Genomic DNA, 21,033 nt, shown 5'->3' on the forward strand with positions numbered 1-21,033 from the left:
ATTTATATGAATTACGTAAATTATCATATTTAATAATTATAGTTTGTTAAAGGACTGTCTCATTTCAAACATAGACAGAGAGAATCATACTATTTTTGTCTTACACTAGTACTAGCACCCGAAAGAGAAGGATGGGTATAGTTTTTTTTGTTCTTATTTACTGACAATTTAGATTGACCAACTATAGTCTGTAAATTATATATCCGTGAGTGCCATCCTCGTATTACTAGAACGATTAAAAGTCTACACTGTTTATGGTTCTTGCGCCATTTAAAAAAAAGAAAATAGCTATATACATTTATGGTGCAGCTGGAGGGATGGCGAGTTTGTTGCAGTTACAACATTTTCGATTGCGTTTTAATTAGATTTCGGGACAAAGTGAACAATAATTAATGTTTTAAATTACTTATAATACGATTTCATAATGTTAGTGTAAAATACCCCATTTCTACCACATACAAGTGTGGAGAAAATGCGGTGGTAATGGAATCGTTTGAAGACTCAAATTGCCGTTCTATGAGTGATAGTTTTTCTTTGTATGAGCGTTACATGAGAAGTTTCAACGTAGTGGATACTTTCCGTGAACAAATCGAACCTGATCCAGTTTCATTATTAAGTAACTGTGACTACGAAAATCCAAGCATTGGAGGTAACATAGACTTGTCAGCTGCTGTCCAAAAGAATATTAAAGAGGATAGTAAACATTACGAAACCGCCCAAGTTGACTGTGTTTCTTTGGGTCTGAATGAAAATACTGCAGAGAAGGGTAGTTTGATAGCAGATATTAGCAAAATTGGCTCTCCTTGCACTTCGTTGAATGAAAGCTCTTCCTTTACGGTGGACCACAACCTCACCGACAAATCTGACCCGGCCGACGTCCCCGTATCTTCGGATGAATTTAAATCCAGCTGTTTTAAACAGCAAATTTTCATAACCTCTACTATGGAAAACAGTAACAATGCAGTTGACATGCTTCGTGACGTAAGACATTCCGAAAGCGTCTTCAAATTGCCGATCAGCGAATTGTCATTTAACGGCACCATAAAACATGTGCAGAAGCTGAAGCCCATTGTTGACCCTATTACTGCTCTCACTGCTAATGCTGGGCTGGTTCTAGATGACAAATCTCAAGAATCAGATAGTTCGAACACAAGTGAAAACATTGGCAATGCTTTTGAAGAGAGGAGCTGCCACACGCCTGCTGCTAGTGACATATCTGATGAAAGGAGTACTAAAGGTACTGAGAGCACTGGAGATTCACGGTTTGAAGATTTCTCCAGAAAAGAGAGTCTATTTCCGAGGCCAGAAGATAAAAGTACAAAATGGAGTAATGACCAAAGTTACTCTTCATTAGAAGCCTCGTTTGATAGTGGTGTGCGTTCCCCGGATATGTTCTGTTCAGATGATGAAGATGCCCAAGCAAGTGCAGCACCTGAACCATTTTGGAGCTTTTTGAAGAACCATGAACAGCATGATAAGAAGAAGGTTAAGAAAATGGAGGTAAGCATGAATCTAGTATAAAACTGATTAGGCATGAGTGGTGGGGGGAACTGTTAGAATGGGATAGTCTTAAGCGAGTTTTAGACTAGCAAGAACTTGCATGCAACCTACATTACACTGCTGACTACTAAGGTAAACTGCATTTAATTTTTTTATTAGATACCGCAATGTAATGAAAATTGCATGCAAGTTCTTGCTAGTCTAAATCTCGCTTTATGTATCTTTCAGTAGGAGTAGCAGAGAAAGCGTTATTATTGTTTGTCCTTGTTACAGTCTCACATTATTATTTTCTTCCCACCGTAAATTTTGTATGGTTCATGGTGGGCTACAAATCTACTCAACCAATCATATTGTCGCATTGCGTATGTTCTGTCCCTCACAGGCGCACATGGTAGGCCACTTCTATAGGATCCTACCTTCTATGATTTTGAGTATTTTCTTCCCTTCGGCCGCATATGTAACCGGAGTTTGGTAACCAGTTACCTAAGAAGAAAAAATGATCCTCATAGGATACTGGTATCCAAGTGATACATTTTTTTCCTTTCACGTAACCAAGTTACAACCTAGGAAAACTTCCTAATGATTACGAGAAAGTACTTTATATTCCTCGTAGGTAACTGCTTGAAAGATAGATAGGTATGGTATTATCCCTTTAGGAACATAATGTTGAATTCTCGAAATGTTGGATTCTCAAAATGTTGAATCTCAAAATGTTAAATTGTAAAAATGTTGAATGCTCAACTTAACTAGACGGAGCCCCGCTTCGCGGGGCTCCTATTTCTGGGCGGTTTGCCCTTCGGGCATCTGAAGCTACCTAACGAATCTAACCTACCTACCTATTGATTTAGTGTGATATCCGTGAAAACATTACACTGGGGAAAAAAGCGTAGGTTGTAGGTTAGGTTTGTTAGGTAGCTTCAGATGCCCGAAGGGCAAAATGCCCAAAAATAGGAGTCCCGCGAAGCGGGGCTCCGTCTAGTTAAGTTCAGAATTCAACATTATGTTTCTAAAGGGATCACTCATGGTTTCATAAGAGTATTATTTATTCCTTACTGGATACTAGTTACGAACAATCATATAGGTATCAGAAAAGGAAAAAATATATCACTTGGATACCAGTATCCTGTGAGGATCAATTTTTCTTCTTAGGTAACTGGTTACAAAACTCCGGTTACATACGCGGCCGAAGGGATTTTCTTTAAATAAATAAATAAAAATAAAATAAAATGCATTTATTTCAGACGAATAAGTGTCCATAGTCTGTTAGTACTAAAAAATACTTAAAAATAATACTTAAATAACTATATTAGTACCTAAACCTAAGTGAAGCGAGGACCAGTGCCTGATTAGGCCACTGTCCCACCTCCCCGCTACTACGCTCAGGAGGCTGTGGCGGCTGCCGCGGACTCTGCGGAGCGTCGCGGCGCAGCGCTTGCGCAGCGTCCCATGGAAACCGTCGACGTGTGCGTCAGCGAACATGCCAGACGCGCTGCAATGTCGCGGCAGCCGCAACAGCACCCTGAACGCCTCATTATATTGAACCCGCAATGTATTGAGCGAGCGATGCGTGTATCTCGACCATAAGCTGCAGGTATACAGTGATGTACAGTACGCACGGAATAGCGTAATTTTAACTTGCGCTGTACACCAACTGAACCTGCGAGCTATCATGTTGGCTCTGATAGCCAGAGCCCTTCGCTCCCTCTAGATATCCGCATCGTCGCGGCCCAAGGTATTTAAACGAGTTAACCCTCTTAAGCTGCTCGCCATTCAAGCGAATGGGTGGGACATAAGATAGGCACTTGGTTCCTGCCTTGAAAACCATGTATTCGCTTTTCGACACATTATATTTTAAATTATGTTTTAAAGCATATGACTCACACTTATAAATAAGGGTTCTTAGTCCGCCTACCGATGGGCTCAACAGCACCATATCATCTGCATAGCTTATGTTGTTGAATGCTACCCTGTTCACGTGGCATCCGACATGCGTGCTGCTGAGCTCACCGATAAGCTCATTAACATACAGATTAAATAATTTTGGCGAGCTTAGTCCGCCTTTACATGTACATTTTAATTAGTCGGAGACAACCATTTATTTTTTCCTTGAAGGTTTGTGGTGTTCATTAAATTAAGAATTTAATAAAAATTATCAAGTTCTTCAGGCTATTGTCTACTCATTCTGCAGAGAAATTTTATATATCAATCCCAAAAATATACAAGCAATATTTTAATTTCCAAACAGGAAAAGCTCCAAGGGATTCTACCACCGCCATCAGTCACAACTCTACACATGGATGTCACAGAGATGCTTAAGAAATACTACTGTTTCTTGCCAGCATTTAACAATGAGGTTAAAGTTGAGCCTGAACCCATTATCCCCGTTACTCCTACTAAGCGAGTGTCCTTTGTAGAAATACCAGCAGTATCTCAAGAATCGAGAGAGGAAACTGCAATGTCATCTAGACGAGAGGATAAGCTTGAGTATGAATTAGACACTAGTGTGAATGACAAGAGTATTGTGCTCGAGATGTGCAGTGAAGGTGAAGCTAAGGAAACAGCATGGCCTAACTTGTTGAAATGCAGGCATTATGATGTGTAGTAAGTATTGTTTTACAGTAAATGTAAATATTACCTAGTGAATATGTTGTGGCAAAAACCCAATTGGTTTTAAGAAAATAAATAACAAATAGATTATAATATATAGGTAATTATGTAAATTAATATATTTAGTGCCAGCGCGTGATACGCGCTACGAGCGTAGCCGATAACATGCAAAATCCCGTATATATTTATATAACAAGTAACTGTCAAAAAAATATTTTGTGACACTATTGCTGACTGTACTTCTTCTAATTTACATGTCTATCGTACTTCTTGAGACCTTTCTAATGAGAGTAATGAGCCTAAATTTGATGTGTTTGTGTTTTTCCATCGAGGGTTCCTTTGGCTACCTACCGACTGCATCATCAGATCACCTCCATGTTAGTATATTATTGCATTGTCACAGGAATTACGATAGTCTTCCAAATTTCTACTGAATCAGTTACTGGGAAGTGGTACAAATTTTAGTTACAATATTTGAAGCACTATCACTACATATACTTAGTATAAAATAAAACAAAGTCGTTTCCTGCTGTCTGTCTGAAATTGAAATCATTTATTGCATATCACATAGCAGGTACAGGTGTTCTTAAATATAAGCTGTTCATGTGACGCCCTGTTAGGGCACGGCAACATAGTTCCACATAGGGAAACTTACTTATTTAATCTAAAATTATATTATTTTAGATTAAATAAGTACGTTTTATAGTCTGCCCCTATGTATGCTAATATCTTTAAAACTACGAAACTGATTTAGATGCGTTTTTTTTAATAGATAGAGTGATTCAATAGGAAGGTTTATATGTATAATACATCAGCTGTGACATCAGCATTGCACCCGTGCGAAGCCGGGGCGGGTCGCTAGTACATTATATAAAAAAGGTATATTATACGCAATAAAAGTGTGTAAAAAACAGTGGCTACAAACAGAGAACCAGACTATCGGGTTACTGGCACTAAATGTGAATTAGCGTACCGTGTCCGGCGTCAGTTTCCCTATTCGTCAATTTCACTGATTCACCAGTTTACTTATTAGACAGTTGCCTTATTCGCCAATTTCCGTATTTGCCAGTTTCTCTAAGTTGTTGATTCCTGTATTAAGTCAGTTTCCTAGTTCGCAAAATTGCTTTTTTCGTCAGTTTAGGTTGTCAATTTACATATAAATTAAATTAAATAAATTATTTTATATACATACAATAAGATTTTAGAGAATGAGTTGTTTAGAAATGTACGTAAATTGTGTCCGACTAATCAAACACGTTTCTGGAAACAATAACGGATCAGTTGAAAAACAAATTTCGACATCCGAACTGCAAATGTTGCAAAAAAGTACCGAAAACAAAGGGTGAACTTAAATTTTGACGGTACTGTACTTTAAAAAAAACCGGCCAAGTGCGAGTCGGACTCGCGCACGAAAGGTTCCGTACCACGCCCCATTTAAATATTTATTTTACTCTGTTTTTAGTATTTGTTGTTATAGCGGCAACAGAAATACATCATCTGTGAAAATTTCAAGTGTCGAACGCTATCACGTTTCATGAGATACAGCCTGATGCCAGACAGACGGACACGTTTGGGTACGGAACCCTAAAAATACCGCCTTCTACATCTGACCCTTGATCCTGCCATTATTTTTGTTAACTTATTTCAGTTACAATGTGACAACCTACTCCGAGAGGATGGAAATGCTGGCCCTGCGCTACGGTGAGAGATATGTTGGTGCAGAGACTGAAACCAGTGTCAATGTCTACTCCGGAGGAAACCAGTCACCTAGCAGTGCACATAAGAGGAAGGCACTTCGCCTCAAGTATGCATATCTTACACAACAAATGACTTTATAAAAGTAAAACACTTAGCTGTAATATGAAACTTATTACTAATTCAAAAAGCAATATTAGGCTGTATTAATATTTTGACTTGAATCAGTACTGTCCAGTGTCTACTATTTTCGAAAAGCACCACTCCACCTTGCATCATTGTTGCTTTTTACCTCTCGTTATTCTTACGTCTCTACAGATTTGCATTTACTTGCTCTTAATATAAAGAGTTACAATTAAATACGTTAATTTTTTCAGGATGGCACAAGCAAAGTCACCAGGCAGACGTTTATCGCATTTGGCTCGCCGACGGCAAGCATTTTGCAGTGCTGCTACAATCAATGAAAAGGCCCAAGCAGGCACTGCTAAAATGGTCCTCATTGATAAAAAGTAAGTAAAATAGACATACGAAAATAATCCTAAATATCCTTTATTTTTCTCTGATCAAGTATCTAACACAAACAATTTGAAGCTATTTCCCACACAGGAAGCTTATAAACTCTGCTGAAAGGAAAAGTCCCCGCCTTAGACGCACACCGGGCAAGAAAACCCCCAGCCGCAAGACCCCAGGCAAAAAGACTCCCGCCAAAACCCCAAAGACTAGAAGTGGAGGCTCTAGCCGCAAGAAGATAATGAGAAGATTACTTATGGATTCTGACAGTATGACGAGATCACAGCCAACACGGGAGACTCTAAAAAGAGCTTTATTTGTCAGTCCGGAGAACAGAAAATCGATACCAAGCACCGCTAGCACATCAGTGCCTCTTCAAGCTATGAAGTCCAAGAGAGCTCTGTTCTCATCCCCCGACAGGTCAGCGGAAACAAAAAGCGCTGATGGAACTCAGAGCGATCATTTCCTAAAGCGTAAACTTGATGCATTGGATCAGCAGCCAGAAAGCAGTAGAAGTAAGATAGCGAAGAGCCTGTCGTTCGGCGGGGACACGATCGGGAGCATGCCTCCGCATATCATGAATCGACGGGCGTCTGAAGTGTTTACTAGACGCAATTCTGTGGAGTTAAATGAAACTCATAAGAAGGTGAGAGACCAGTTTTGTTACATATCATTTAGATTTTAGATAGTTTCCTAGACTAGTATAACGATTATCTTAATGCTCTGTTAATTCTCTCTGAATAAGAACTGCATGGATCTGAATAAGATACTAGCGTGCCTGCGTGATTCAGTCGGTCTCATTTTTACGCCTTTCTGCAGTAGTGACGCTGTCAGATCCATGAAGAATCAACGTAATTTGCCAGATATTATTGTGTATTTTTTTTTCTAAAAGGACTATGATCTGACATTCTCTCTCTGACTCTTTCTTCAACTCTGATCACCATCTACAAAAATATGCTCAGATTCCGATATAACGTCGTCGTGTATTTGTCCGTCGATCATTCTGAACCTCTAAGGGTCGGTTGCACCAAACTGTATGTCATCGTTAAAGAGTTTGCTAAATTTAATTGTATGGAAAGTTTCATAGTAAACCGCCGCGGCGCGCCGGGTGACGTTGATCAGTCTGTAAAGTGCGGATTGTGCAACTGGCACTAAGTGCTTCGCAGTTATAGCCTAACAATTGGATATAAATATTTCAGAAACTCCTATGGGCGGTGTCAGAGGCGCTCCGTGTGCACGGGTGGCGCATGTCCTCCGCCGGCTTCCGCGAGAAGGCTGAGGCGTTGGCGCGGCTCACTCGCCGGCTGCTGACGCTGCCGCCTCACGCCGCCAAGTTTGCTTCGCCCAAGCTGTCCACCTCAGAAACCATGCTCAAGTGAGTCTGAAGAACTCTAGTGTAAACTGAAGATTGCACGGCTGGTGTATATCAACCGGCTTCTGAAAGTAGGCCAAGCCCTCGCGAGGCTTACTCGCCGGCTGTTTACACTGCTCGCTGCCGCTCTCGCTGAAAAAGCCTTCCCCGAGCTGTCCACCTGCGCAAGTAAGTATAGTGTAAACTGAAGGAGCCTCACAGGGCTGGTGAACCTACCGGGAGAAGGCCGAAGCCCACGCGAGGCTCACGTTGGGTGATGTCGCCTCACGCTGCCAAGTTTGCGTCACCTAAGCTATCCAACTCATAAACCATGCTCAAGTGAGTACTAAATTAATTTAGCTTTATCACATGCCGTTAGCGATGGCTGACTAACGCAAAACACGGGACTCGAAAGAACAAGCGATGGCAGTTTTGTATTTATGTCTATATTAACATCAAGCCAGACTTAGGTATCCAAGGACTAGCCAAGCTATTCGATTATGACATGGTAAGTTTAGGTTGTTTTTTTTTATTGGATAAAGGAAAGCATTTGACCACAATCTCGTATGATGGTAAGTCACGATACAAACTGGGATTGTTGGAAGCCGGTTCCCTAAATTCATAATATTATTAAAAGAAGAGATCCAATTGCTCTAAATTGGTTGATTTTGTATTAATATTTATTAAATGCAGTTATCAGTTGTATTGATAAACCCCAATTTACTTACGTAAATGAAAGATAAAATGTGCAATGCGGCTTTCTGCCTGTTATCACAGTCAACTTCTGAACCCAACTTTTATACGTTTTAATAAATAAATAATATTATGCTTTCAGACTCGCTCGCCAATACGTGTTCGCGATTATCCAAGGCCGCAGCATCGAGGATTGTTTTCAAGAAGAACAAATGAAGCTAGCCAACGACGGTAACAGTAAACTCTCCGGTTACATATCCGCCAACGCCTACCAACAGTTCAAGGCAAGACAGGCCGCACCTAGTACATTAACATCACAAATTAAAGAGAACTGCAATGGTTCCTTCAAACAGGATCAACCAAGGAGCGGCTCCAAAAATGTCCTCCAAGACAAACTTATCAATGTAGATTCTAGCTCCAATAGCAGCAGTGGTTTTAGCATGCTGGACAAATCAGGCCTCTACAAATCAAATTCAATGCCTTCATTCGAAGAAGCAGCTAAAATGAGAGCGCGCAGGCAAATTAGTTTTGACAATCTCGATTTTCCTAAAAGGTGATGTGTTTGTAAGAACTTTTAATTGTTAAGGTACTGACTGATTTCGATAAAATGTTTGCTTTTGAGATATTATTTTAACAGTTTAAGTACGCAATGACACATAGAATATCTGGTTTATGAAATGACTGCTTATTGAAGTTATTAGTCCTAATTACCTCGCTGGACTCCTCTCCTCAGATGGTTGAGTAAAGGGAATAGTAAGTGTTAAATTGCCTCTCTGTAGTCTTAGGGTCGGTTGCACCAAACCCTCTGTCACCGTTAAAGTGTTCGCAAAATTTTATCGTATGGGAAGTTTCATAGTTGACTGCTGAGTGACGTTGATCAGTTCGCTAAAATTGGTTGGTGCAACTGGCCCTTAACCTTTTATCTAACAGGGTAATTCGTTATTGTTGCAAGAGATCAAAACTCCCATTGTTGCTTATGGCGACTTATGCCCGGCCACGACTCCGGTCGGCGGCGGCAGCGGAGTCTGCTCTAAGCGGGAGCGAGACAGCGATCTGACCTTTCGCTCCCACCTAAAGTCGCCGCTCGCCACGGCGCGAAGTCGTGGACGGGCCGTTGAAGTCGCGTGCGCAGGTTTTTCATTTAAATATATTTACTGTAATTGTGACGTACAGCACTGGACAACAAGAGTCATACACTTGCACGAAAATGAAAGTTTCTATGTGTACTACTTTATGAATTCCGCTATATACCTTATGCCTTAGGAAAATTTGTACCACATTTTCATGTTCTTATACATACTTATAATGAAATTTCAATGAATTTTGAAATTTTCAAGTTTGATCAAAATTATTTATCTAAACGTAATTATCTAAAGCACTTCATTTTGCTCTGGACAAATTAAATCATACAGCACAATCGCATATTAAACTTAGTCATATATTTTGTGTGGCCTCCTTTTGCGCTCAACACTACTGCTAATCTGCTAATAAATGGTTAAACCATTTTCTCTGAACCTGCGAGGGCTAGCTCGAGAACTGACCTTAAGATCCGTCATTTCCCTAACAACTCTCAATGATATTTTTGGATTTAACTTCACGCATCGAACAATAAGCATCATCCCATTGATTTGTTGATCGCCTGCGACCGGCTTCAGGCAAGTTCGCCACAGTTTCCTGTTTTTAATGTTTTTTTCGAATGTACTGTGCTCCAACCGAGATTGAATATTTTAGGGCAATTTTTCGAGACGAAATTTTCTTTTGCCTATGACGACGTATAACCAGATTGCGAACATCAATGTAAATCTGTTTTCCTGACATCTTGAACGTGAAAATGACTGAGAATTGTCAAGAATAATACAATGAGTCATTTCATTTATTATTATTTCCACCCAGGTTATTGTATTGTATATTTTATACAGCGTTCGTATTATTTATTTTGTCCAGAGTAAAATGAAAAAGTCAAAGTAATCACGCTCTAGAAGCCAAGATTATGATAATCACTGAAATATGTTTGAATACTAATATATCTCATTACATGTACTATAAGTTTTCTGTATATACCAACACGAGGCGAAGTTCACAAAAGAAGTTGTATAAGAAAGTATATTTCTCGTGTAAGTGTATGATTCTTTTGTCCAGCACTGTATATCTGTGACAGTAATGATATAAAGTAATGCACAGGTGTACAGCGAGGGCTAATTAAATGTATTCGTATGAATGTGCAACTTAGGAAAGGCTTTTTGCATGGTCGGGATTGTAGACCGGGGGGCCGATTTTTAAATTTCGACCGCTCGATTTCGTGCATTTTGTTCGATAATATCCACTACTAGCATAGACATAGTATATACAAGGCACCTAGCGATCGGGGGTAAGAGAAAGAATATTCATATTAAACCTCCCACCCACCCCTCCCACCCGCACCCGTCTGCACCCGTGGATAAAACATAGAGAAACCTGTAGTGTACATAATTTAACACCACAATTTTATTGTACCTATGTTTTCACAAATAAAAATATTCTGATTCTGATTCTAAATTTGGGCAGCATAGGTTTTCTCTCTTTTACTCTTATTTATAAATTTCGGTATAACGCCATCGCCTCCTACCTTTGATGCCAGCCGGTCGGTGATAAGGACAAAGCATGGCACTATTTTCTCTTTCCTCTTATAGGAATCGCAATAAGACTATCTTTCTCTATCAAAGAGTGTCAGGCCCTTCACTACTAGGCATTTGAATTCTACTCATATAATTGAAAACGAGTGGTCAATACCACTAGATTGTAAATTTCTTCCGTATCGCTCGTATTTCAAAAATTAGCATTTCGCCGTTTTCCACCGATTTTCGAGTGACGAAATACGGAATCGAGCGATCGAAATTCCATTGCCCCTCAGGTGGAATTAATATATTAATGATACAATATGGCATATCGTGTCGCCATTTTCCTTAAGTTCTGTAAGCAATTTTTAACATTTCACTGGCATTGTCATTTATTCGTGACAATGTGTATAACACATACATTTTATAGTTTAAATCGCGATTAATTGACTATTTGCGTAAGTATAAAATCAAACATTACAAGCAAGGTGCTCTGCACCTTTCATTTGGATTTATATAATATCATCCAAATAACGAATTTAAAAAAAGTAAGAGTTATTAAGCAAGGTGCAGGCACCTTTATAGTCTATGCTCTATAGTCAAGTTTGCTTACGGAACCCTACTTAGTAGTAATTCTTTATTTCGTTTATAAGTTTAAAGTGTTATTTTACGTTTGACAGTGTTCGCGTCATATTAGTCAAGATACGTACACTATAGCTCCATATGTGTAGATTATGGGCAGGGTTATTGGCATATAAGGCGGACCCCACTGCGGCGCACGCTACGCACGAATGTAAGGCCACATAGATGAACCTAGTACTTACAAGTTATTCATTTGTTCTTTTCAGTCATTAAATAAAAAAAATTGACCTCTTGACTGGAGGCTTATGAATGAGCCTAAAGAAGAGACGCTTTACACATTTTCGTACATAGACCCACCTATTGCTATTTCTATTGCACGCGCATAATTATATAGCTGTCACGCTCGCACAGTGACAACCAGCATCATGGGCGGGACAGCTATATAATTTACAACACACATCGGATGAGCCAACACATAGGCACGACGCACACGCCAGCCTAAGCTGCCGGTCCCCTTCACTGCGGCCCCGAAACCTGGCCCCGCTCAAACGGTATCACCAGGCTAGGGGTCGTGGGGTTGACGATAACGGCCGACAGCGATAAAGCTGGCCTACACCACATCACACAGCCGTCCCCACAATGACGGCGAATGACCACCCCACAAGGTGGGGTGCGACATGTCAGGTTCCACAACAGGGATGCGGAAGAGCCCCCTCACTCTCTCCCAAAAGGGTGTCGAGAGAGAAACACTGACAGCTATATAATCATGCGCGTGCAATAGAGATAGCAAAAGGTGTGGCAAGCGTCTCTGCTTAGTGGGGCTTAGTTTTCAGGCCTTGTTGCCTAATTAAAAAGCATAATAATAAAATCATTATAATAATCATAATCGGTGCTGTGGGCTGCCTTTACACTTCTATTTGTTTACTTGCATGTGACCATAGACAAAATAACGCTATTCTACATGTTTTTATTACTGCTCATATTGTGCTTCCCATTTTATAGTTTTGCAGGTTATTATTTTTATAATTAACAAATCGGTTGGTTCACCAAACCGGGCAAGATCATATCGAATGAAGTTGTGTTGTGTATGCTGATATATGGCACTCACACTATCATAGACGACATTTGATTGGTTAATTTATTAGCACCGTATATTTGATCCGTGTATCTCTCCCTGTCACTACCTATATGCAAGAGCGACAGAGATAGAGACAGCTTTAAATTGCATTGGTAAATCTCCCCGCGCTATGTTTTGCAGGAGCTATTCTTTATTTAGCAATTTAATTAAGACCGTTTATTGTGTTTTGTTACTATTGCTGAGTACGATCTCACAATATTTTAGAGTAATAAATTATTTTTCTCTTACATGCTATTTTATTCCTAAACCTCCAACACGTTGATTTAAAAACTGTTAAAAAACCTATGCTTTCTGTAATAGGTACCTTTAAACGAGCCTTGTATAATATGTTATATTTATATATTTCGGGGATCTCAGAAACGACTAACGATTTCGATGAAATTTGCTATATTGTAGTTTTCGGGGGCGAATTAATCTCTGGGAAAACGCGTATTTTTGAGTTTTAATATGTCTCCCAGATATTAACTACTAAAATTAAACATGTTAAGATTACTTAAAAAATTGACGTGTTATCATACGTGGCTTCAAGGAAAAAGCTGCAAAATACCAGAAACAGTTACCTGATCAACCAGAGTATTGCTAGTAATCGATATACTGTCATTTTTTATTGTGGCTTAGTTCGTTTAATTCCATTCCTAGATAAAATAAGAGTACTATTTAGCTGTTATCTTATTCCGCCAATTAACGATACGAAGCGTTATTACGAGATAAGATAATCTAGCATTAGAAACATTCGCTCATTGTTGATACAGGCGGAAGTGTTCGTGTTTTTGTTGTTGCGAACATTGTGGCAATATGGGTGGATCGCAATCGTATCCTGGGCTTACGCAGGATATTTTAGAAGACTATACGACGTTGACTTATCTGCATAAAGGAGAGATACTATAGTAAGATATAGTTTCGATTACTTTAGATTGTTTATGTAGCTTCAGTTAAATGCTCGGAAATTGAACGAGCATAGTTATAAATGTTTGTTTTTTTATTGGCTCCTGCATATCGCGAACGAAAGGTTCTGAATAAGAATAAATTGTTAACGTCTTTCTTTTGTTATAGTTTAATGAAAAAGGTATATTCTATCGATCCGGAAAAAATCAAAGCCAACTATCATCACAGATTTAACAAAGAAGAAATCCTGAAAAAGTTCGATGTGCTAAGAGTAAGTTAATACATTTGTTAATCTTTTTAATTCTAATGCACAGCACAGTGTGTCTCGTAATAAAATCGTTATCGTTGTTGTTGCATACACGCGACTTTGGCGAAGAAAAACTTCAGCGGGATATCGTCAGGTCAGGTAACAACCAAGTCGCTATCATGTCACTATTTACTACCACACAAGATATATAGAACTCCTAGATGAATACAGTCTAAGGAAAAATGTGCCACGAAAATCAAGAAAATTTGATTCTCAAACAGATGGCGCCACTACCTTTGGCCTACTCTCGGATAGCTGGCGTTGACGGTTTCGCTTGTTATTTAACAATTTTAACGCATATCAGTGAAAGAACATGGGTCATAATCATATAAAAAAATGCAAATAATTAAAATCATTTATCCATATATAAAAACATTTTATGGTATTTTTATAGATTTTCATTTTTAGTTTTAATCGTGTGTCGATAGATGGCAGTGAATTTACTGTGGCTACAAAATATACTATGAAAGTACCGCTCTATCCTATTATATCCTCTTTGCTACCGCACAAGTTTAGGGCCATAGTGAACCGTTTAATAAAAGAAAGTTAATTGATTTTTATTCACTTTGCAATAAGTGAGTTTTGGTTGTCACCTGACAATATGGTTTACGAACACTGTTTACGAACGGCTGACCGTTTCAAGTGGGACCCTCCTTATTTAACTACATATTACTGTAGCAGTGAATGCAGTGACCATCCTTTCACCACCATCATGTTTTACCACAACACTAAATAAGTACTTATAGTTTGATTTTAACTCAGGTTACCTGAATCGGGTAGGTACTACCATAGAGTAACTTATTCACTGCCATCTGTCGACACACTTTAAAACTAGAAATAAATATTTATAAAAATACGATAAAATGTATTTAAATATGGATAAATGATTTTTATATGATTTTGACCCATGTTCATTCACTGGTATCCGTTAAAATTATAAATAACAAACGAAACAGTCAACGCCCTCTATACGAGTGTAGGCCAAAACTAGTGGCGCCATCTGATCGAGAATCAAATTTTCGTGATTTTCGAGTCACGTTTTTTCCTTAGACTGTATTCATCTATTACGGAGTTATATCTATCTTTGGTACTACGGGTCTTATATACGAGTATATCACAATAACTTAAATTAAACTAAAACAACTACAGCACTCCTGTTGTCCATATGCATGGCGTTTCACTTTTTAACTATTGGACAATCTAAACTGTCCATAACTGTCCCTAACACGGCGCATCGGGGAGGCCACTCTCTTGCGCATTATGGCTTGGAAGCCATCCACGCGAACTTCGGCTTATGTCTTAATTTACAATATTGGTATAGTTGACGAAAAATCATTTGTACCGATTTGTGGTAAAAGATTTGACAAACAAGTTCTTCAAGAAGATCAGCGCAAATTATATTTCGTCAACCATACCTAAAATTATATGAATCATCGTTTAATTTCAGAATAACCCTTTTCAAGATCGGTTGTTCAGAGTGTTTTCCTCCGAAAAGGACGAGTGCCTCTCATTCGAGGATCTGCTAGACTTGTGTTCGGCTATGAGCTCCGAATGCCCCGTGGAAGTGAAGGCCGAATGGGCCTTTAGGATTTACGGTAATTTTGGTTCCTTTGGCCATTTGCGTGTTTGTGCCTGTCTGGAAGGGAAATGGGCCATGGCATGATAATGCGTCAAAATAAGCTTAATTTTGAAAAAACGGTTTTACAGCCTACTTTTCCCTACTGTTCCTGCTTTAGCAAGGCAGCCCAAGTGCTTTTTTTTTTGTAAGCAACTCATCATTTGTTTGTGCACTCAGAGCGTTTTCACATTGCCCGATCCGATATCGGATGTAAGATCCTACATCCGCATAGTCAGGCCACGGGGGCGCGCCCGGGCGCCGTCTTTAGCGGTCACGCACAATACAACATCAAGCATTATGCCTACACATACGCACACAATACTATCGGTCCGACAGCTGACGGGGGGCTCCGACATGGCTGAATTTATCGGAAGCGCCTTTCCAATATCGGATGTCGGAAGGCCCCTATGACAAAAATAACAGCTACAGGAGAGTGCCATTGGCATTAAGTCCGCCTTTTTTGAGTTATTTATAATTTTTTAGTAGTAATGATTTATTAAATGCTTCAATAAATACAGAGAAACACATATATATTACATTTAACTTCCTTCCGACATCCGATATCGGATCGGACAATGTGAATCCGCTTTGCTGCTTGCCCTTAGATGGCAGTATGTTCGAGGCCCTTAGCCTTTCAAAGATTGCATTTATAGTCTGGAAGACACAACTTGTCAGTCAGTAAGAACCAGGAAAATTATACTCATCCCTTTCTTTTGGGTGCTAGTACTAGTGTAAGACAAAGACAGTATTAGTCCTGGGCCAAACTATTTTAGGTACCTACTCGAGAAATTGGGTTAGGCGCCGCTGTTACCGGGTGGACTAGAGCATATGGCGTTAGCCGCGAAAGCGGTAGACGCCGGTTCGAATCCATCGTCGGCCACTGGAGGGCTTGGTCACTTTTTCTTTAATATATGATACAAATTTCAGTTTATAATATAAGTTTGATTTTGTTTGTACAGACTTAGACGAAGACGGACAAATATCTGCTCGGGATATCAGCGGAATAATAGACAGACTGACCGAGCATACGAGTCACAAAAACCACTACATTGAAATCAGCTCCAAGAAGAAGATTGCTGATATTGTGAGTATCTTCTATTTTAGGAAGTGTGGTTCGTAATTCCAATTTTAAAAAAAAAGTTGGCTTTTGATCACTAGGTAATGCTCAAATCCCAAGAATTGGAAAAATATAGGCGTAGCTTTTAGTTAAAAAAAAAAACCATTAGTTCGCTTCACAGAAATTACGAGGTAGAAAACGTCGTGAGGAAAGAGGACTAATCACAATAAGCCCTAGTTTCCCCTTTGGGTTGGAAGGTCAGATGGTAGTCGCTTTCGTAAAGTGCCTGCGCCGATTTTTGGGATTAGGTCGCCGAGCAAACCCTATTTTTAATTCAAATTACCAATTTTTTCCAGATACTGAATGAGCTGAAATTAGACAACGCAGGAAGTATGGGCTTGAGCGAATTCAAAATATGCATGACAAGGATATCAGAGTTTGAGACATCTTTCTATTTCAGGATATAATTTTGGCTAGAATGTCTACATTATCTGAAATAAGACAATTACTCACAGCTTGTATTTTATTTCAGAAATTCCTTTTTGGTTAATATTTAGTGAAACCATACTTTTCGAATCTGAAAATCTAAGAGGTCAACAAAGTTTTTGAACTGAGTAAGATAGGCAATTCTATAAATCTCTCTAGCCCCCTCCACACTCGTGCGCGAATCGCGGCGCGAAGTCGCGAACGCGAGTGTGGTCTAGTTCGCTAATCAGCGAAATCGACTCCACACTCGCGGCTTCGCGCCGCGTAGTCTGGGGCGGACTTCTGACTAAATAATCTCGTGATTCAGAAAGAGCATACACATACACAAAGCAATAGGTAAACGTGACGTGTAAGGTAATGAAAATATTGTTACCGCAAATTTACAGATAAAGTAGGTGGCGGTGTACGGCGACGGTAACAGTGCAGTAAATCAAGTTACCGAAAAACATAGGCACGTTACAGCGCATCTACTTCAGCAGTTAATTAAGTATTCCTTTGTCTAGTGCCAGGTAGATTTGGATAAATTGGTAATATAGAGTCCCCGGTAAGCTCGGCTGAATTTCACCTTCCCATACAAACGGAGTTTCGTTCTCATTTTAAAACTACGTGTTGGACTGTAATGAAACTTTGCACATACAATGACACGAGGTATATCTAGGTCTGTAATTAGTTTATATAGCTCCATTTTGTAAAATAAAACGAAATAGAGCAAAAACAAGTTTTGTATGAAAAGCTGTATTTTTTTTACTATGGTATCTGAAGCTACATAAACTAATTACAGACATAGATATACCTTATCCTATTGTAAGTACAAAGTTTCAGAGCAATCTAGCTAGTACTTAGCGGAACTACGTTTGTATGGAGAACCGACGAGCTTGCCGGAGACCCTTAAACTTGTATCTGACAGGGTTAGTGATCATGTAGGTATACCTATTTAAATTATTATTTCCATCTGACAGCCTTTGCGATAGTCCAGCTAGGCAGGGATGGCAAACCGTTGGTCTCTCTCTGTAGGTACCTATGTGAAGTTGATGGTAGGTGTAGGTAATACAGATTACAGACCCTTGTGTATCGGTCTATCTGATAAAGGCCTTGCAAGCAGCTTTATTATAGCGTCCAGCGAGAGTCCGCCCAGGCAGGTCTGGCATACCGCTGGTGCGGCCCGTGCTGCCCGGTAGGACTGCTGGCTGCTTGTACTTCACGTGGAACGTCGGGAAACTGAGGTACGTCCTGCGGAAAAAAGTTTGTGTTAGCGAGTATAAATAGAAGTAGAGTACGGAGTACGGGTCGTCATATATTATATCTCACTGAAATTCGTAAAAGTATATTTACATCCAAAAAACACTACTTTTACTCAGTATAGGGAATTTGCATATATGCTGGCGGTCAGGGACATATATAGACCGATTAGGCGCGCATATTTAGGTACGGCGCGTACTGCTAGTTCGATCGCGAACTACTTCGACGTGTTGCCTCCCTGTCACATTTATATACGTACGAATTTAGAAGTGCGACAGAGAGGCAACACGTCGAACGTGGTCACAGAATAAATAATAGTACTACCTACCGTATAGAAAGGAAACTTCCTACAAAACCGAAGTTTGAGAGCGGCTCAGGGTCGAATCATGCTATCCCTTTCTAATATATTGCAGTATCCCTTTTCGGCTATTTAGGGTTGTCAGTGGCGTAGCGTGAAGTAATCTAGCCGTGGGCGAGGCCCTATTCTTTCAATGTGCCCGAAGGCCGAAGGGGCCGTGGGCGAGGGCCTACTTCGCTCACGCCTAGCTACGCCACTGAAGGTTGTCAAAATTCAAGTCATTATCTTATCTGTGACCGTGCACGCAAAGGGACGTCAAGTTGTGCCAACCCAAGGAGTTTCGCACCCCTGGCGTGGTTCGTGGTAGGCCCTTTGAGACGCGTGAGGCGTGGCGACAGGCGACTGCGTTCCATTATATTGGCCTATGTTTTCCCGATATGTGTACTTGGCATAATATGTGTTAGGCTTGTGGGGTTGTAAATGTATATACTTTTGGTGACCGATTACTATCGTTATGGAAAAAATATAGGTACTTACGGAGTTAGATCCGGTGGACATTGCCACATGTAACCTGCGTCTAGGAAGTAAGATAGTGGATGGTACGCCTTAGGGTAGCCTCTGTAGTAGTTCCTGTGGCGCTGGCATGCCTTCATAAAGTAGAAAAAACATTAATTTCGTCAAAATAATAAAGCGACAGTAATCATGTAAATTCAAAAGAATGCTGCAGAGAACAGATCAAAATAAACCAAAATGAAAATGCAAAAAACTTACTTCATAAAACAATTCAACTTCATCTTGACGTCTATTATCGATGAATAAAATATCCATGTTAAAAAGTTAAAATCATCAGGAAACTATTTTAGTAATTGTTGTTAAAACAGAAATTTATCCACCTATTGCAAATCGTAATTTTGTTTTTAGCGCCATTGGCCAAAAAAAATGACGTAAAGCCATAGACAAGACTTTAGACAGTTTAAAGTTTATTAACAAGTTTGAGTAGACTATAGTTCCCAAAACATTATTTAGAATTTTATTAGCTTTAAATGTTGTAATAAATTAGAGTTAAACCAAAAAAAGTCTGCAGAGATTTTGGCAGCACACGCAGTGCCAGTGTTATTTATACGTCATAATTTCATAGAAAGACTTTTATAATAACACCTGCACGGCGTGTGCTGTCAAAAGCTCTGCAGACTTTTCTTGGTTTGACTATAACATTTTTTTAAATATTTAGTAGGTAGGAAAATAAAGAGTGACATCATCTACTCGAAATATAGGCCTAAGTACCCCCCTCACCATAAACTGTTGATGATGATGTTAGGTAAGTTGGTATGACAGCATACATATTAAAAACACGTTATGAAATGTTATTATTTAATTATTATCATTCGAAATAGATGTAATAATCTATACAGATGAATTTTCTAACGACTGTATGCTTTACAGGGTGGTTTATTGTACCGAGGAGCAAGGCTGCGTCCGGGCAAGGGCGGAAAACCTGATGTTCGGCCCGGAGTAATATTCAAAACCGCCGGCTGCTTGTATTTAACATGGTACGATGGATAACTGAGGTAAACACTGAAATAAAATGAATAAGTAAATACTCAGTGGCAGATGTATCAATTATGGAATAAGTTTAGTAAAGAAGTAACAAAATCCTTATTGCACGAAACTAGTAGATACGCACATATATAGCATAGCAGTTATATCCAACAAGTACAAAGACGAATTTATCCCTTGAATCATGAGTATCATGGCTATCATAGAACATGGCATTAGTGACTTAAGGAGCTATTACATCTACATCTTTATTGGACACTTTTTGCTGAGAGAGACAGAGAATAGGTATATGTTATTTTTCTGTGGTACCTAATCTCAACAGCAAGAAAGCAGTGTCCGTTGAAAAGGTGGTTAAAATGAGTTCTTAAATACTTACTGCGACATTTCAGGAGGGCATTGATAGGCATATTCTCCGTCGCTGAAGTAGCTCAATGGATGATAAGCTTTCGGATATCCTCTATAATAATTTCTGTGCATTTGACAAGCCTGAAATAAATTTAAATGAAATTAGTTTTATAGGATAGTTTACATTTTAGTTAGACGTTACGACTAAAGGCCAAGACTTACTTTATAAAAATTATTTATTTCTTCTTCTCGCAAAGGATCTAAAAACAACAAATATTTAACCATTTTGCTTCAAATCTTGTAAAAAAATAAAATCAAAATATTTATGTCACTAGGTTTTTTGACGGTATTTTGTTTTTTTTTTTTTTCAAAAGTGACTAAAAGCGTAACAGACTACCGCACCGCACTGTGACTGGTGCGGTCAAAATATCTCTTTCTCGCTTTAACTTATAACTGCGTCCTTAACCCACGTACGGCGACCACCACGTGTGCTGCACCGCACTAACGTCGCAGCGGTGTGGTAGTCTGTTAGGGCTTTAATACTCGTTGCTTGGTCTACGTAATCATAGAC

At 39.3% G+C, this 21,033-nt stretch overlaps 3 protein-coding genes across 3 annotated transcripts; 2 read left to right on the top strand and 1 right to left on the bottom strand.

Moving 5' to 3' along the window:
• The first annotated feature begins 309 nt into the window (after nucleotides 1-309).
• LOC134749497 (uncharacterized) lies at nucleotides 310-12,897 on the top strand. Its single transcript, XM_063684437.1, has 7 exons — nucleotides 310-1,500; nucleotides 3,746-4,101; nucleotides 5,756-5,911; nucleotides 6,180-6,311; nucleotides 6,394-6,958; nucleotides 7,512-7,687; nucleotides 8,499-12,897. The coding sequence occupies exons 1-7, from the start codon at nucleotides 484-486 to the stop codon at nucleotides 8,911-8,913; spliced, it is 2,817 nt and encodes a 938-aa protein (XP_063540507.1). The 5' UTR covers nucleotides 310-483; the 3' UTR covers nucleotides 8,914-12,897.
• A 516-nt stretch (nucleotides 12,898-13,413) lies between these two features.
• Nucleotides 13,414-17,033, top strand: LOC134749371 (calcium and integrin-binding protein 1-like). Its single transcript, XM_063684290.1, has 5 exons — nucleotides 13,414-13,557; nucleotides 13,724-13,826; nucleotides 15,310-15,457; nucleotides 16,440-16,564; nucleotides 16,894-17,033. Exons 1-5 carry the CDS (start codon nucleotides 13,466-13,468, stop codon nucleotides 17,002-17,004), a joined length of 579 nt encoding a protein of 192 aa, XP_063540360.1. The 5' UTR covers nucleotides 13,414-13,465; the 3' UTR covers nucleotides 17,005-17,033.
• A 1,051-nt stretch (nucleotides 17,034-18,084) lies between these two features.
• LOC134749324 (uncharacterized) lies at nucleotides 18,085-20,804 on the bottom strand. The gene is made up of 6 exons (XM_063684238.1): nucleotides 20,685-20,804; nucleotides 20,494-20,603; nucleotides 20,002-20,135; nucleotides 19,332-19,369; nucleotides 19,098-19,207; nucleotides 18,085-18,253 (listed from the first exon to the last, which is right to left on the bottom strand). The coding sequence occupies exons 1-6, from the start codon at nucleotides 20,745-20,747 to the stop codon at nucleotides 18,100-18,102; spliced, it is 609 nt and encodes a 202-aa protein (XP_063540308.1). The 5' UTR covers nucleotides 20,748-20,804; the 3' UTR covers nucleotides 18,085-18,099.
• Nucleotides 20,805-21,033: the final 229 nt, after the last annotated feature.

The sequence above is a fragment of the Cydia strobilella genome, chromosome 18 (genome assembly GCF_947568885.1).
Source record: "Cydia strobilella chromosome 18, ilCydStro3.1, whole genome shotgun sequence".
In the NCBI taxonomy this organism is placed as follows: Eukaryota; Metazoa; Arthropoda; class Insecta; order Lepidoptera; family Tortricidae; genus Cydia; species Cydia strobilella.

Excerpts from the sequence above, each read along its gene's own strand:
- LOC134749371 (XM_063684290.1), top strand. The coding sequence starts at position 13,466 with ATGGGTGGATCGCAATCGTATCCTGGGCTTACGCAGGATATTTTAGAA. Across the intron at positions 13,558-13,723 it reads CATAAAGGAGAGATACTATA|TTTAATGAAAAAGGTATATT; the intron begins GTAAGATATAGT and ends CTTTTGTTATAG. Across the intron at positions 13,827-15,309 it reads AAAAGTTCGATGTGCTAAGA|AATAACCCTTTTCAAGATCG; the intron begins GTAAGTTAATAC and ends GTTTAATTTCAG.
- LOC134749497 (XM_063684437.1), top strand. The coding sequence starts at position 484 with ATGGAATCGTTTGAAGACTCAAATTGCCGTTCTATGAGTGATAGTTTT. Across the intron at positions 5,912-6,179 it reads AGGAAGGCACTTCGCCTCAA|GATGGCACAAGCAAAGTCAC; the intron begins GTATGCATATCT and ends TAATTTTTTCAG. Across the intron at positions 6,959-7,511 it reads TAAATGAAACTCATAAGAAG|AAACTCCTATGGGCGGTGTC; the intron begins GTGAGAGACCAG and ends TAAATATTTCAG.
- LOC134749324 (XM_063684238.1), bottom strand. The coding sequence starts at position 20,747 with ATGGTTAAATATTTGTTGTTTTTAGATCCTTTGCGAGAAGAAGAAATA. Across the intron at positions 19,370-20,001 it reads TCGGTACAATAAACCACCCT|ATAATAGACGTCAAGATGAA; the intron begins GTAAAGCATACA and ends TTTTATTCATCG. Across the intron at positions 18,254-19,097 it reads TGTCCACCGGATCTAACTCC|GACGTACCTCAGTTTCCCGA; the intron begins GTAAGTACCTAT and ends TTTTTTCCGCAG.